The sequence below is a fragment of the Rhopalosiphum maidis genome, chromosome 2 (assembly GCF_003676215.2).
Source record: "Rhopalosiphum maidis isolate BTI-1 chromosome 2, ASM367621v3, whole genome shotgun sequence".
Lineage (NCBI taxonomy): Eukaryota > Metazoa > Arthropoda > Insecta > Hemiptera > Aphididae > Rhopalosiphum > Rhopalosiphum maidis.
The window spans coordinates 87869430-87887073 of NC_040878.1; the positions used below are offsets into that span (position 1 = coordinate 87869430).

The following is a 17644-nucleotide window of genomic DNA, read 5'->3' on the forward strand; positions in this document are numbered from 1 at the left end:
AATTATAACGATAAAAAAATATTAAACGCGATTAAGCAAAACAGAAAACTAGATTAAAGTATATTATACATAATGATAAGTACAAGATATTTTAGGAGTGTAGAAAAGTTGGTTCTTCAGTATTAATCGCATTTTGTGGTTCATCGTGCATAGTGTTCTATACATAGAACCAAAAAGCAATAAATCATGATTTTTTAATCGCGTGTAGTGTTTATTAGTGATAATTCGTCGGAAGTAATCGGCGTATACGACACAAATCATAGGCGTCTTTACGGGGTAGCGAACGGTAGTAATATTAATAACCTACCGTTTTTATTAGAGTAGCAAATTTAAAGCTATGCCACCCAAGTAATTTACGGTATAATAATATTATATTATTCTGCTATCATACTTGTAGTATTTTTACTAATTTTAACTATCAAACATGTATACATTTGTACAATTTAAAATTTATAAATTAATATATTAAAATAAATAAAGATCTTACTGTAAAATAAATTATGAGATTTATGATTAATGTTTATCAATTCTTATAAATTATAACCAGTATAGGTACTAAGATATATCAAATATCGATCTAATGATCGTTTAATTGATTAATTAGTTAAATGTTGAACAGTTTTTTAAATTATGATGAACGGGGGGGGGGAGCTAAAGTGCCTAAAGCTGCTGCCTTTACTCTAAATAACGTCCCTGACACAAATACACGACGGACTAAGTAATTCGATAAAATACTTCTAAAATCTATATTTTTGTTGAAATAACTGACCGTTTGATATCCTCTCGCAGAAGTCGTAATAATAACAATGTATTGGGTTTGTTTCAATACCATTCGTTTTGATGCAATGCACATTTTTAACGACCCAAACAATATGCAGCTCTGTTATAGCTAACTTATTTCCCTCATCTTACATGCCAAAAATGATAAGATACTCGTTTGGTTATAACTTAGGTACATATACAAGATACAAATGGGTTATGGGCATCCAATGGATAACGTACATAATATAATTATGTCAGTATTATATGATATAATATTATATATTTCCGTCAGCACTCACTTAACTTCGCGTTGTCAAATAACGTTATCATTTTTAATTTTTTCAACTATTAGCATTAAATATTCATACTTTTTTATTTTATTTTAAATATAATTTTGTTATAACTATTCCTACGGTAAGCAAGATGTAACATACCGCCGTGTATCTACTTAAGTTAATGTTCACTCGTCCACCGAATTTTCAGGCGCAGAGAACGCGTCTTCGCTGCTTAAATCTTAATGATATGTCGTTTTAATTGTCATTACGTCGATCATTATTATCGAAACACGATAACAGCTAATGTGATTCAGACAATATTTTTCCGTAAAATGTATAACCAGTGAGCTAAGCTTGTCGTTACACTGCGTGAATTGTGTGGACACATTATTTTATAAGAAAATAGCAATATAGAAATGACAGGTGCCGACAATTCTGACAATTTCTGACACGTGGCAGTTCTTGCACAGTGTCAGAGTTTTAGTCGCCAACGATTGCGTTACACGTTACGCGTGTTACGTACCAATGTTGTTCAGAGTTTTGTTTTATTATATTATATTATAATGACATCGCCGTAGTCTTGCGGGTGTGTTTCACTTGTCTTAAAAATAATGTTATATTGTCCTACGACCGGTCTTTTAAACGGAACTAAAACTAACGAGCGTGTGTTCAAAATATCGACAACATTATCTGGAAATATTACGTACCTGTAGAAAGAGAGATAAGAAAATTTAATTGTTAAAAAAAATAATTTGTTTACAACTTAGCTGTATCATGACATTATTCTAAAAAATATAAATAATTTTTATACGACTGATAGTTAATGTATCCGGTTGAATTGGGTTTTGAGGTCTGTGCACATTCGAAAAATTGATTTATAATAATAATATTATTTGTAAATTTATAATTATTATTTATTAATTATATATTTTAATACGAAATGTTAATCACAAAAATTTTTAGATTAAATATCTAAAAAATATAGATATCTATGAAATACCAATTCAAAGATACCAATTTTTTGGACTAAGTACTATTATAATATGGGTACCATTGGTATTTTAATATACCTACCTATGTGATTGGAATTTGCTCTCATGATTTTTTTCTCCGAGATCAATTTTGTTATTATATCTTGAATATAGGAATTGCCCGCATTAGCATATAAAATCAAGTATATTTAATGTTTTAAATTTTAAGTTTAATTTCTTTTCAATTTGATTTAATGAATATGGTCTATGCTCTACAGTATAAATTTGAAGCCGATAAACCCATTTTCTTAATACCAAATTTTAAAATAAAACATGGAAAAACTTATACAGATTTGTGAATCACTGTGAAATTTTTATTTAATACTCATATGGATACATTCTTGCATATTTAATATAAAATATTTAAAGGATAATCCGCAAAGGATGAGTTCGAGATAATCAAAATATATATCTATAATAATTGACGACGTGTGTTCTTGTTTTATTTTTTATAATTTATTAAAAAAAAAATCATATTGTAATACAATAATATGTTCAAGCTAACGAAATATCATTCATATTCAAATGTACAACAATAAATTATTATAATATATACGCTTATATATTACGTTCGAGAACGAAATTGCATCAGACTATAAATGAATATACACTCATACTGTTTAGACTATTCGTCATGTTTTCTACACGAACACGTACAGTCTTCTGTCACCGGATATGGTACTTTAATCCACAGACATCTGAACTTATCGTCCTTTTTTTTATTTTTTCTTGGACCGGTAGCTCTCCTGCCTCTTGCCGCGTGCACTTTCAATAATTCCATCATTTTTCTTTCCCGATTTTTTCTTTTATTTTTTCTATTTTTTAACCTAAAAAATTCACATATAATAATCGTTAATAAAATAATGATAAACTGAATACATATGTTGGACCATTAAGCAAATTACATTTTTAAGTATAATTTAGTTAAAAAATCACATCGTCATCGACATTCTTAATTACGTAAATTGTAAATCGACATAATGTGTTTATTTATAGTTAGGATTAAAAACACATTAAAAATCTTCAATTAAATACAAATGTTCTTAATACTTTAATGTTTTAATCTTGTGCTCTAGTATATTATTGTTCTCGCGCATTAATGAAATAATTTTTAAAAAATTGTCGGTACCTAAGCCATTTACGTTATCAATAATTCTCTTTATTAGATGTTTTTATGTTATAAAAATATTTTACACGATATATATTTTTAGGTATTTGAAATCTTGAAACCATATGATTATAATAATTTTATTTTATATTATATAGCGATTTCGTAGTTTTAGATAACGTCTAATGACGATATTCAACTTTATTTTTTATTTATAAAGCAGAGCAAAAAAGTATTATTATAATGTAGGTGTCAATACCAATAATTTAACAAAAAATTAGTAGCAAAGCACCCTAGACCGATTTGGCCCTGAGGAATTAGAAACGCGAGCATACTTCAAGCAACCGCAAGAGGTAGTACAAACCGATCTACACCTCACTAAACCAACCCATCACAATCCTTATTAAGCCAAGTTATATTTAGTATAGTACTTTTTGCGTTACATACAATATAATATGAACAACGTAATATTATAATACTATGCACGCTTATGTTTATATTATTATGACTATTTCCGTTTTTCCTGTAATAATAATATAAACAGTATAAAGTTTATAGTTAAACTCGCATTTTTCAATATCATGAATAAGAACGAATTGTTAACATCAACACATTCAAATAATATTTTCAGAAGTCACTACTTTAATATGCTAAACTTTATTTTAACCTTTAACATTTTAACCCTTATATTATTTTGTTTGTAATGTTTGTATAATCATTGATGATTTTCATTTAAAAGTAAAAAAAAAAAATTCCATCACAATTTTTTCAGTTTCTAAGCTTAATAACTCGATTCTCGAAATAGATACTATAGGAAAATATACAATTTATAAATTCCACAATACATTTGATAGTTTAATTTCATGGATCATTCCTCATAATTATTTCGATATTATATCTTAGCATTATTTACTAAAATGTTTACTGAATTGGTTTTAATTTATCAACACTAATAATACGTTGTAAATATGATTTTAAAATAATAAACAAAGCATCAAATGACGTGACATTCAAATTATGCAAAGGCATATCAATCAAAATTATGATTAAATAATTAAAACGTTAATTATGTATAAACTTATGTGTACAAAGCCCAGATTATAGTCTAAAATTATTTCGCTACTTTTATATTATTTTGTTTGTATAATTATTAATGGTTTTTATTTGAGAGTAAAAAATAAAATATCAGAAATATCTATATTTTTATTATTGTTATTATTATTTTTTTATTTTTTGGATCAAATAACGTACTACTTCTATGGAATTGTGTATTACATTTTTAATTCTTGGCTATAAAAATTGTGCATTGTATACTTAACTGTAAAACAATTTGAACGTTATCGTTTTTAAAATTTCAGTGTTTTAATGTTTAAAAATGAATTATATCAATATAAATATTTTTTTCATCTAAAAGAACAACTTATGTGAGTAAATAGAAATTATTATAGAAAAAATTGTTATCGACATTTGTAGAAATACAATTTAAAAAAATATATAATCGAATGTCTATAAATAACTTAAAAATTTTCAAAATATTTTGAAATATTTCGAGTATCTACGATTATTCGTTTTTTAATTAAAACAAAACATCAAAAATCGTTTGAGTAAAAATAGTTATCATACGAGTAAATATACTAACACACACGTCATTGTAAAATCAATATATTCATCGATTTACTCGGGATCTAAAAAATATATTTTTCTACTATTTATATATCAAGTTTAAAATGTGTACACTTTTGAACGTATCGTAACCGACTCACCAACAATGCCACCGCAACAAGTTGAGTACTTTTATAGACGATGGCATGCACGACATGCCCGGTGGCCAACTGCAGCTCATCGTTTCCGAACGACCGCATCGACCATTTTTTATCCACCTGGGCCAAAATGACTTTCCCAGGTCTGTCCACACGTATTCAACCGGGCACGTGCTCCGGTGCACCAACCACGTACGCATCATTTCTTGGTACTGGGCCGGAAGTTGTTCTGGAAACTGTAAGTTGTCCGGCCCGGATGTCTCCGATGACTTGACGCCGACCGCATCCGATGCGTTTCCGTGGTATGCCTGTAAATTGTGATATAATACTCTATAGGTACACATTATTATACTACAGTCATGTCGTATGCCAAAACAATGAAACCATTCAAAGAATCAAAGCAGGACGGTTTAATGAAAATAACGAACTCATGTTAATTTGTGTTAAGTAAACACAAAAACGTTAAATTAAAGGCAAATATGTGATAATTGACAAAAAATAATAAATTTTACTCTATAATTAATATGGAAAAAATATTAACTTCGGTCAGTTTTAAAATAAAATGAAATCTATTTATTTTAAGAACATTATAAGTTTATAATAAAGAGTATTTATTTTATTGTTGTGTCTATAATATTATTTTATCAAAAAACGTAACAGAAATTATCATAGTATTAGATTATTTGTATTTAAAACCGTGAATAATATTGTTATCATTGTTTTTAATATTTAAAACCATACATTTCAATAATATTTTTTATTTTAACTAGGTGGATTATTTAAAAAATAATCGGAAAAAACTTAGCTGTTTTGACAATCAATTAAACTATTTAAGCGCTTGAGTTATTTAGATGATTAACTAATTAGTTGAGTTAAAAAGTTAAAAAAAAAACCGTTTTAATTAAATCGATTATAATAATATAGATAACCACTTATTGGAATTTAGTATGAACTTTGTAATAAAGGAAATGAATAGTGAAACCCTCCTACTGGGCAACAATATTAGGATGTTAGTCACATACTTTTCAAATTTATTTAAGATCTTATCAATATATTTGGTTATAATTTAGGTTTTAGCCACAATAATATTGTGTTAAATTTTAAATTTTGAATAAAACCGTTTTTTCCTGGTTGCCCAGGACAATATTGAATTCTTATTAGTACCTAGTATTATTCATAGAAACAGAAACGGGTAACGGTCTATTACTGTTTTTGGTTGATAATTTCAACCATATACCATTGACATACAACTGTTATTATCTTCGTTACATCTACGTTTCTATAATATTATAACTGATTAAATTAAATAACAATATTTTAAAGAGTTTATACTTAAACGATTAACATATTAAGTATACTATTACATTGTTTAAATAATTTTATATTTAATAATCTTATCTGCTCAGTGTTTTTTATATTAGTTTGAAATACGGATGTGTTTAGTGAATTGAATCATCATCGGAGGTCGTAATAGGAAACGAGTACCGTAAAGTCGTGTCTGAAATTCTTTGATTTCAATTTTGATAATACGTACAACGATACAACGCGCTTCGTTCACACGTATTGGGTCGAATCATCGAGATGATTATAATATTGTGATTATTGTTCATACTACTGTCGCATCTAATAATAATAATAATAATAAAAAAATACTTATAGTATCCTCTTTTGGCATACGCCCATCGGGTTTACTCATCGTAGTATTATAATACGCGGTGTACCTACCGATTTAATCGATTAGATCTTTTTAACTACGTATGTATATAAAATCACTAATCAGTGTGTTTTTGTCAAAGCTTAAGAAAAAGATATTTATTGCTCTCGTTAAAAAAAAAAAAAAAATGTTAATTTAATAGAATTTTCGCAATAAAATAAACTGGTTTTAAATTGCAAGAGAAATACTATATTTTTTTACGGATCATTATATGAAAATTACAATCGGGATTGGTTTTTACAAATGCGATCAGTTTTAATTGTTTGGTTACATATTATTATAGGTAGGTTATCAAATATTCTAAGTAGTTACTATTACTATTACTCTTACAAAATCAAATTCTTAACTCACTCTAAAACTACCTAGGTGTTAAGAACTGAATTCCATACATACGTAATAATAATTATATATTATACTCAATTTAATTTTTTTTATTAATTACTGTTAAAAAAATGGATATCAATGTATTTATTAACTGTGGTATACTAAGGACTAAGGATTACTTTTGTTACAAAATGTATATAATATTTATAGGTGACTAAAATCTTTATTATTAGACTACAAAAATAATTTATTAATCTCTTTGAATTTTGTTTCGGACTTAATAGTAATATAGTTATAGTAATTGTCATTGACACGGCGGTTATAAAGTACACACATAACACATTGTTTTTTATAACATACACGTACTGGACTGGTGTCAAACTATTACAGTGAAAACCATTACGGTGGTCATAGTAATATAATTTACTAACAGATGGGTTTTGTGTGTGTGTGTGTTTTTTTACCAAACAAATCCAACTGGAAAAATCAGACGGATCCGTTAAGATATTATCTATGGAGAGTGTACATAGGGACGCTTCGTATACGTTAAACGAAACAATAAAACCAGACGTAAAATCAATATCTTTTTATCTTCGACAAGAAGCTAAAACGGATGTATTATTTTACATCTACGGTACGTTAAATTATCAGAGCTGTGTTCACGTGGGCACTCCCCACGCTAGGAAACGGCTATTTATTTTGTTTGTTGGTACAAAAATAAAATAAGACATCAATTTTCTTGGTGAATAAATAATTTTATAGAAATTTAAATTATAACCGCTAATAATTCATAAAAATTTACGATTTATTTCTTCTGTACAACAGTAGGTATTATGTAATACGAGCGAGAATATCATAGAATCGAATAGTACATTTACCGTCGGAGAACACGACCTAGGAAGAAGCCCGTGAGATAACACAATGCGTAGTTGTTTGAGAATTTTTTTAAATTTATTTTTAAAAACTAAAGAAACAAAACAAATAACGTAATCAAACGACAACAATATTATAAAGACTTTACGACGTGTAAAACCTTTTATTTTACTGCAGTAATTTCTCGTACACAATATATATTCGAATAAAGGTATTCGACTAATTGTCAACGTAGAACAGGACATTCGTACCCAGTGGCAGGACAATTTAAAACAACGCCTGTTTTGATATTATTCGAAATGGACTGTTTTTTTCAAGCAAATACAACATATTATTTTCTATGCGACTTAAAGAATACTGATCGATTTATGATTATCGATATGAATTTTAAAAACGAGTTTGGATCCCTTTTTTTTCTCATTTAGATTCTGCTAACAACTTTTAAACAAATTAACTTATCAAATGTTGTCTTTAGAAATGTAAATATTATCGTAAAAGTCTTTTATATTATTTAAAATCTAATTACGCCCTGTTAGGAAGAAAAAAGTTGTTCGTACGATCTAATGTAAATAATATTATATTTTTTATAATGTTCAAATCTGATTTCAATATCTAGACTTAATAAATGTTTGATTTCAATAACCGAGGCTTGGAAATGTAATAATAGATTCCCCGTGAGGATTTGGAGTAATTGGAGTTGAGAAAAAAAAGTTTAATGTAAAATATCTTTTGCTTGACCGTAGTTCAGTCATAAAAAATATAAATATGTATTTATTATTAGTATGAGTTTGCGCACATTATAATATAGCATATGCTAATATCGTCCGCTATTCCTAAAAAAACCCGTCGGGTGGCAATCGACCAAGTTTTGCAGATAAAATTATATAGTTCAGCAATATTATGTATAATTACCCGGGAACTGCGGGTTTGGTTTTTTTTTTCTATTTTGAGAGAGAGAGTAGTTAGCTACACGGGGATGAAAATTCAATGCGACCCGTGGGTAACGGATCTTTAGGCGAGTTTTCGGAAATTCTTTACATCGTCGGTATGCATGGTGTCATACAGGTGGCGGTGGTACCTACAAAATTCGTGTATTATTATATTATTATGAATACGTGTACTTGCTATATTACAGGTATGTACAACACGCTTCTAAAATATTGTAACATAATATAATATAATATAATGGCTGCTGCAGGTATACACATAAAACTGTAGAAGACGTGTATATTGTGTACTGTACAGGCATAGTGCATGTATAGACAGTTGTAGTAGGTGTGCGCATTTTATTCTCGACAGGAGATTATGGCACGTACCTACTTATTCCCATAATAATACTGCCTATATTATATTATAATATAACATATAATGCTGTATGTGTGTACGACGACAAAAGATTTGATCATTTAACGGACACGTTTGGGAACGTGGAAAAAACATATACATCTACCAATATAAGTATATACGTATAATGTATGCGAGCGGTGAGCTCGTTGAGTGTAATAAAATATAATAATAATATTATACAGGGCGATTCCTCAAACACGCTCACCCCTTTTTTTTTCTTTAATCGTGCGGACACCCAAAATCTGATTTTGGGTATCTAATAAGTGTTTACCTCGAAACTATACTTTCTGCAGGTTCTTGGGATTTTTGCGCTATTGAAGAAATGACCTGTGGAGATTTGAGTCTTTCTATCGAGAATCTCTTTTTCTATTGTAAACTATACAGCGCATCTCTTTTATAAGAATGTTGACATACATACCTATCAAAATTCATATTCAAACGAGTAGTTTTAAAGGTATTTTTACTATATGTACAAAGTATATAATATAATAAGCTTATGATAAATGGATTTGAAGATAATATAAGAGTATTTTTATTTATTTAAATATTTTAGTAATTAATACAATAATCAATCAGTATTTATATATTTTTTAAATGGTCAAAGTTTAATCAAAATTAAAAAATATCAAGCACCTAAGCATGATTTTTTTTTAATTTTGATGAATATTTTAAGTTAAAATCAGGACAAAACTATGTATTACTGAAACCTAGAATAAAAATTTTAGTTATTCTGTTGAATTCGTTTAACATTTTTAAGTACGATATAATATAATATTATTAATTGCTAGATTTTATACACGCATTGGCATTTTTAAAATGCAATCATTTTTTGTAAAAATGAATTTTACCTACTTACTATATTGCTAATACTGAAAAAAAATACTTTAGTAGCAATATAATTAATATATCTTGTGAGATAAGTTTAGTAATCTAACAATATTCACAGATATCATTGTAAAGGCCGTCTTTGCTCAGAATCGCTTTTCGTATACATAATGGTTTATTAATTTAAATTTAACACATACATAACAGCTATTTATTCAATGATACCTACTGAATAGCATAGCGGTTTCATACTTCCCCCCTATATTTAAATTAAATTTTTTGACGGAATTTTTCGACGTTTTAGGATATTTTTACGAAATATATTTTTTAAATTCATCTTTCATTGTACATTTTTGAATATATTTTAGGCCATTAACATCCACGCCTTATTTTTATTAGTTATGACTATATTTTATTCATTACCCAATATTACAATCTGATATTCTGATCTAGTAATCGGTAAAGAAACCTTGTGTAGGTACCAATTTATAGTTCATGCTAATACGGCACTACCATGACGTATTCATTATTCATTCGTAGTGTTTAAGAATATAAATTACACTTAATGTTTACGCTGAAATTAAAACGCGCGTATTGTCCCTTTCAGATATTAAAATCGGGTATTTGATTCCCGGGCGGGAGTAATTACACATACTTTTGTCCCTTAGCGGTTTAAAAAAATATTGTTTAATTTCTTAAAAATAACAAATTTATATTTTTTTATTTTACAAAAATGACTGTGTGAAATCTATGTGATATACAATTACAAATGATTTAATATTAAATGTCACACTTAACTTATACGTCAACTTAATCGTGTTTTTTCAAATAATATAAAATATCTTAATTATTATTACACTTGAGTTCTGGGTAGTATAGAGTTAATGTATTTTATTTGTTTTTTTAGAATTCGATTCATCTAATAATTTATTGTTATCGGCACATTTATTATTATTTCATTTTAGTTTTATATTTATTTGATTTCCAAACTTTATATTTTATTCTTATTATTTGTACATTTTACTAAATAAATCAATAAAAAAACAACGTTTTCAAAAATCACGGGACAAATCTTCTATGGCTGATAAATCCCGGAAACCAAATGCCCAATCGTAATATTTTTCATAGAAGAAATGTCGAACGGATTTCCATATTATAAAATAAACATTGATTTCTGGACGCGATTTGTAAACAACACTGACGGCTATAATAACAGTTGCATTGCCTACTCGTATATTATAGACGTTGAGGTACATAATGGGAGATACGCATTATCGCTGACTGTACCGTTACAATTGCCGTTTTGCTCATCCACATCTCGTTGTAATCGGACCCGATGAGTCGATTGAGTTTGTCGGCTTTCATGTCCTTCTTGCGGGGCAGGTCGGGCTCGGCGCGAAACCACACGCTGAACGACTTCTGCTCGCCCGTCTTCCTGGCGGGCGAGTTGACCGCGTCCGCGTGCTGCAGCTGCTCGCCAACCGCCGTCAGGACGACGAGCAGTGTAACTCCGACGTCAAAGGAACGCTGCATAATATTGTAACGTCGTCTCGTCGTCGGCGGCTCGTGTCTCCGTGTCTGCACTCTGTCCGCACACCGTCTATCTATTGTGGAGCAACAGCGAACACAAAAATATTATTACTTTATAATTATTATCGTTATTTCGGAAATATTATTTTTGATACCGACGTCGTCGTCGTCGTCGTATGATATAAACATAATATAGGAATAACATTCAGTACGACGGAACGTATAATAATATATGATCGTGTATAATGTGATATTAATCACATCGGTCGTGGTCTCGCGTAGATTAAATCGTCGGGTTGTGTCGTCCTATTATAATACTGACGAGCCTCGGAGGAACCGGCGTCATTGCGGGGACACGGTTGACGGGGACATTATAATAATATTTGTATATGATATAATATTGTATTATCACAAAGCGAGGTCGGGGGGCGTCGAGTAAAAAAATATTTTGAAATTGTTATGCAAATGTGGGGGTGTCTATATTATACTCGCGCGTGTGCGAGTGGAATAATGTGTGTGTCGAGAAAACGTATAGTGTTGGTCACGGATAGATAGAATGAAAGCGCGCCCGCGCGTGTGTATATGTGTGAGTGAGTGAGTGAGTGAGTGAGTGAGTGAATGAGTGTAAAGACGTATGAAAAAGACAGAGCGAATGGAGGCAGAGGAATAATGCCGAGGAATGCGGGTTAACAGCGCAGCCGTTGAATGACGATGGATCGGAGAGAAAAAAAATACCGACCCCTTAAAATATAACATAATAGCATCGTGTAAAATGATAACGTGTTATTTTGTCGAAAATCGTGCGTGTGTTTTTTCCCCGAAATATTTTAAAGACCATTCGAACGATTTTTGCAGACCACCCGACGCCACTTCCGCCGACGACGAGTATAATAATATGATTTTCATATTTTATTCTCACAAATACTCAGAATCGGAGGGAGGAAGGATTTCAGGATTTGAAGAAAAAACTTAATAAAAGCTTTAAGAACAGTCGTCCGCGTTTTGTAGGTTGGTCGGCGAATGATTTGACGAAATTAAATCAGCGAATAAATTATAAAGAAAGCGACATGACGGATTCAACTATTAAACCACCTTGCAGGACCACCCCGACCCCGTCGTGCGTGTGTAGTAGGATTTCTATGACTGTTATGTATATTACATAATATAATGTAATATTATTGTCATTTTTACACCGTAAAGTGGCGCTGTTTGACGGAGAAGGGGTTGGTTGACAATGTAGAATTTTCACCCATTCTTTTATATAAGTAATCTTGTTATTTATTCATAGAATCGGACAGACATTTCTATTCGTGTTTAAAATTGTAGATGTTATTTTATTAAATGCCTTTTAAAATTATCATTTATCAGATGCAGACATAAAGGAGACTTGTATTGTTGTACACAGTATTAAGTAATTTAAAAACAAGTTATCTATTGCTGTATCATTTTATGCTTTCACATGCTTGGTACAGGTGTCGAGTGTTCAAATATTTTTAAGATTGATATATTATTATGCTTTTTTTGTGTGTTCACAAATAGGAGGATATAAACATCAGACAAAATTATTTATAGTGAAAGTATTAGATGAATTTTGATGTTTTTTCAACTTGTGGTTTGCCTCCCCCTCGCCCTTCACAATCCTGAAATTGCGCCAACGCTGTTTCATTTAGGACTTAAATAAATAGTCATATCGATAACTCGATACCTACTGTACATAACGAATAACGATAATTCAGTAATTGTTTGTAATTGAATTTCACGGTACGTTGCACGGTGAATCGTTTCGAATTTTTCAAGCTCAACAGCCGATAACATTGTGCTCGACGATACAAGACGTGAAATAAAAACGCAGTTAAACGAAATGGTTAAAAAATCATCGCCTTCGATTCGTTCGGAACACGGCGATGGCATTTGCATTTTTCGTCTCGTGTGAAAATAAAATAACACGCTGGCCATTAAATACCTATATGCGTACAATGTAATATTATGTTTGTCTCCTTAAACGTAAATAATTTCGATAAGATAAAAAAAAAAAAAACACACACACACACACATTCAATATGATATTGTTGATATATAATATAATATATATAGGTGCTTATATTATTATAATAATATGTGGTGTCTAAATACCGGTCGACCGCTGCAGCAGATGGGTCAAAAGTCTGCTGCGGCCATATACACATATATATATATATATATATATATATACCTATATGCACATAATAATATAACTGTACAATGGGAGAGACGTTGAGAGATTTTTTTTTAACCATACACGAACGCCTATCGTTTACCGCATCTGGCAAATACTTCGATAAATACTTGGAAATTCTATTTATTTTTTTTATTATTATTATTATTGTTCCTTACGTTTCGGCGTTTTCGGTCTGTTTGTTTGGGGAGTTTTTTTCCGTGTCAACCGACGGACACGTAAACGAGTGTATAAAAAAAAATATATTATATACAGTGCGTATACAATAATAATATGTATATGTATAGGTGGTGCACGTCTAAATTCTTTACGCGACGACCGGCTGCGGGTCACAACAATAATGGGTAAAAAATACCAGAACTCGTGACTCACCTCGCGTATTATACATATCATAATATTTTTTATAAGCGACGAATGCCGCGGACGAGATCCGACAATTTTACGCATATAATATTATTATTATATAATACGGTCTTATATCGTTATAATACTATGAAGTGCCGTGGACGCGCGAGCCGTCAAGTGTCGCGTGTAATATTGTTATATAAAACGATTTGTATATATTATATTATAGTGTGCCGGACCGCCAACACTTGTAACGACGAACGGTACCTATTGCATACCTATTAATTAACGAGCGGGCGCGCGTACAACGATTTTTGGAAACGATAACTTCACGACACAAGTGCTCATTAAACGGTATCATATCATTATTATTATTGTCACGCCGTAACGTAATATAAATTATTACGGCGCCACGTGATTTTTAAAAAATACGAGCACCTATCTATTATAATAGGTATACCTACGACGACGGTGAATGTAAATAATACTGATGACTTCGTTACTGCAGTATAATATACCGTACGAGTGCGTCTCGAACGGTTTTTAAGTGGGTCCCACAGCTTAAGCATCTATCGAATGTCAGATAAAAAGTCTCGACACACCGGCTCCGAATAGAAATTTGCAAGAAAAAAAAGATCTACGAAAATGATTTACTGAAATGGTATTTATCATCTGTGACGAGTGATGATGATAATAAGACATTAATAACCGACTCGTGTGTTGTCTCCGTCCTGACAAAAGCAGCGAATTTCACGTTTAGAGTGATCTATTTTATGATTTTTAACTTTTAATATTACAGTGGATTAACTTACTATAAAGCTTTTTATATTTTAACTTCGAAGCAAGTTATGATGAGAGTTTAAAACCTCGCAATAAACGTATTATATTATTATATTTATAATAACCTGTTTCAATAAACTACCAAAAAGATGAGATGCCCTGGATAATGTATATACCATTAATTTTATAATAAATAAATTCACTTTAATAATAAAAATTTGTTCTTTAATATTGATAAGTTATCTACAAATAAAATAAATATTAGCTATAATATTAATATTATTATATCTTATGTTTTTGACGTATATTTGTGTTAAAAAAATTAAAAATATTTGATTTGAATTTAGTTAGGTGTAAATTATTTGTGTGTGTGTGTGTGTGTGTGTGTGTGTGATTGATATCTCCAAATTTAACTGATATGCCATTGTTACTATTTCCAGTCCTTTAACCCAACTTATTTAAATAATTATCATTATTATGTAATTTACGGAAGCCATTTATTTTATAAACAAAACACTTAAGTGTAGTGGATAAAAATCGTTCTGTTTATGCAACGGTGGCATTTTAATTACAATTATTATTTTTAACCTAACATATTATGATATCATAAATTCCATCAACGGGTCTAAGTTTTCGACTGATGGTTTCGATATCATCTAAGATAATCCGTATCTACGTATTACTGTATCGAGTACACAGATACTTACATTAGCATGTATGGTCCGTCTTTTTAAAAATTAAATTTATGTGCCCGTCGCAGCATAGACAGCAGACTTTACGGCATTATATTATATTTCCTGTGACCACACACTAAGTGCCGATCTGACCTTATGCGTTGTAAATCGTAAAAAATCGAATTCATAGCTGGCGGTAAGTGTAAAAAATTGTTTAGTTTTTTTTTCTCGTGAACGGTTTTTATGGGTCCAGGTCTCGTGGTACAAAAGCGTGGACACGCGCGGAAACCGTAAAAACTAGAACTGCCAAAAATATGGAAATGATTTCAAATGAAAGAGTGTTTGTGTAGACAATAATATTTTCACGTAAATAAAAAAAAATACGCATGAATTTCTAATTATTTTTAACATGATATTTTATAACAGGAACTGTGATACGTTATCCTGGCTAGCACCAACATCTACCATAATACAGAGAAGTGCGCTTGGTGAAATCAAAATAGTTACTAAAGTGGTAATATTTTGATTTAATCAAGTATATTTCTCTGCACAGGGGCTGTTGATGTAACATAATACTATCAGAATAACTTGAGAAATAAATTAATTTTCATTGGTGAAAATTAAGTCGCGATTTTTAAATTTTTAATTACGAATGGTTACGAATTGGTTACTAAATAATTATACAATTTTTCATGAAAAATTCTGGCATAGGAGTGCCAGGCTAACGTGCATTGACTGTTGTTCAAACTTTGAGTTTTTGAAAAAATAAAATATAATAAAATAAACACGACTAATCTCGTCCGTGCGATGATTTGGATTCGATGAGTCATTATAGCGAAGTCCTCCGGATACGTCACTTAAATATATTTATTTTATAGGTTTTTGGGGCAGATACAACATTTTTTCAACCGAATTTTACTGGCTGTTACAGTCGCTATAGAAATCAAAAAATAATAATGATAAAATTCATGTTATATAGCGTTATTGTACATATTAATATGTTGCCCTTAGCAGCAACCGATGGATAATAAAATAACGTTACCATAACGACAAAAAAAACCCCGGACCCGCACAATCTGAGTAACATATCTTTTTTCGTAATTGGATATTTTTTAAAGTTACCCCAAACCGCCGGCGATTTATATAATAATTACGTTACCATAGAACCGTCGAGATATAATTTTTTTTTTATCACAATTTTAAAAATACAAAATACACTATTCGATGTTTTATCTCGCATTGGAGAAAATATTAAGTAGCATGTGACGTTTTTACCGGAGTATTTTTTAACTTAATAACATAACCCGTGGCTACCGTCATTCCGGTGGATTTATGATTATTTTTTTTTATGTAACACATGGCGTTACCTGTAACAAATTGATATCTAACAAATTACTCTTTCTCGAACTCTGTCAACGACAAAGATGATTTTTAACACGTTTATGTGGATCGTTTTGATCAAATACCAAAGACAGATTTTAAATTACAGGCACAACAATACTATAATAATTAATAAATATTTTATTTTATGTAAACAACAATGGGCTAACGTTATCCGTACAATAAATTATTCGTATTTCGTGGGCCGACGAATCCCTGTGCGACCCGACCCCTTCTCTTTAAAATGTTAACTGTAAAAAAAATGTACTTCGAGTATAATATAACATTAATTGCTTACACGTACCAAATTTCAGAACCACGCGAGTGCCATACGTTTGGCTGCGTGAATCGCTTACACACGCACAACAAACATTGCCTTTAAACAAACCGAACAAGGCGCTACCGGATCACAATAATAGCTGATATTATTGACATTATTACTATTTTATGCCATCATATTGTACATCCATCGTATATTATAATTATTATATCCGTGAAGCGGCGGTGTTTAATTCATACTATTGTACGTATAAACACCTACAAAAACGACGACGACCGTCATGTGGCACCGACGACGTCCAACGTCAAAAAGTGCGTTTTATATTATCTACTACAGCCAATATACGAATACCGAAAAGAATAATATCCACCTACCTGCAGCAAATGATGCGTTGTGAGTATACAATGCTAGTCTTGTTCCG

The 17644-nt window shown here is 30.4% G+C and overlaps 1 protein-coding gene across 1 annotated transcript; it reads right to left on the minus strand.

The window, feature by feature from the left end:
• Positions 1–2540: 2540 nt before the first annotated feature.
• On the minus strand, positions 2541–17644 carry LOC113554285 (noggin-1-like). The gene is made up of 4 exons (XM_026958051.2): positions 17598–17644; positions 11307–11623; positions 4940–5244; positions 2541–2895 (listed from the first exon to the last, which is right to left on the minus strand). The coding sequence occupies exons 2-4, from the start codon at positions 11550–11552 to the stop codon at positions 2694–2696; spliced, it is 753 nt and encodes a 250-aa protein (XP_026813852.1). The 5' UTR covers positions 11553–11623; positions 17598–17644; the 3' UTR covers positions 2541–2693.

Bases quoted from the DNA above. Each gene is read 5' to 3' on its own strand.
- LOC113554285 (XM_026958051.2), bottom strand. From the start codon at position 11,552: ATGCAGCGTTCCTTTGACGTCGGAGTTACACTGCTCGTCGTCCTGACG. The intron at 5,245-11,306 runs GTACAGTCAGCG...CACAATTTACAG, and splicing joins GCAAAACGGCAATTGTAACG to GCATACCACGGAAACGCATC. The intron at 2,896-4,939 runs GTGAGTCGGTTA...TGAATTTTTTAG, and splicing joins TTGTTGCGGTGGCATTGTTG to GTTAAAAAATAGAAAAAATA.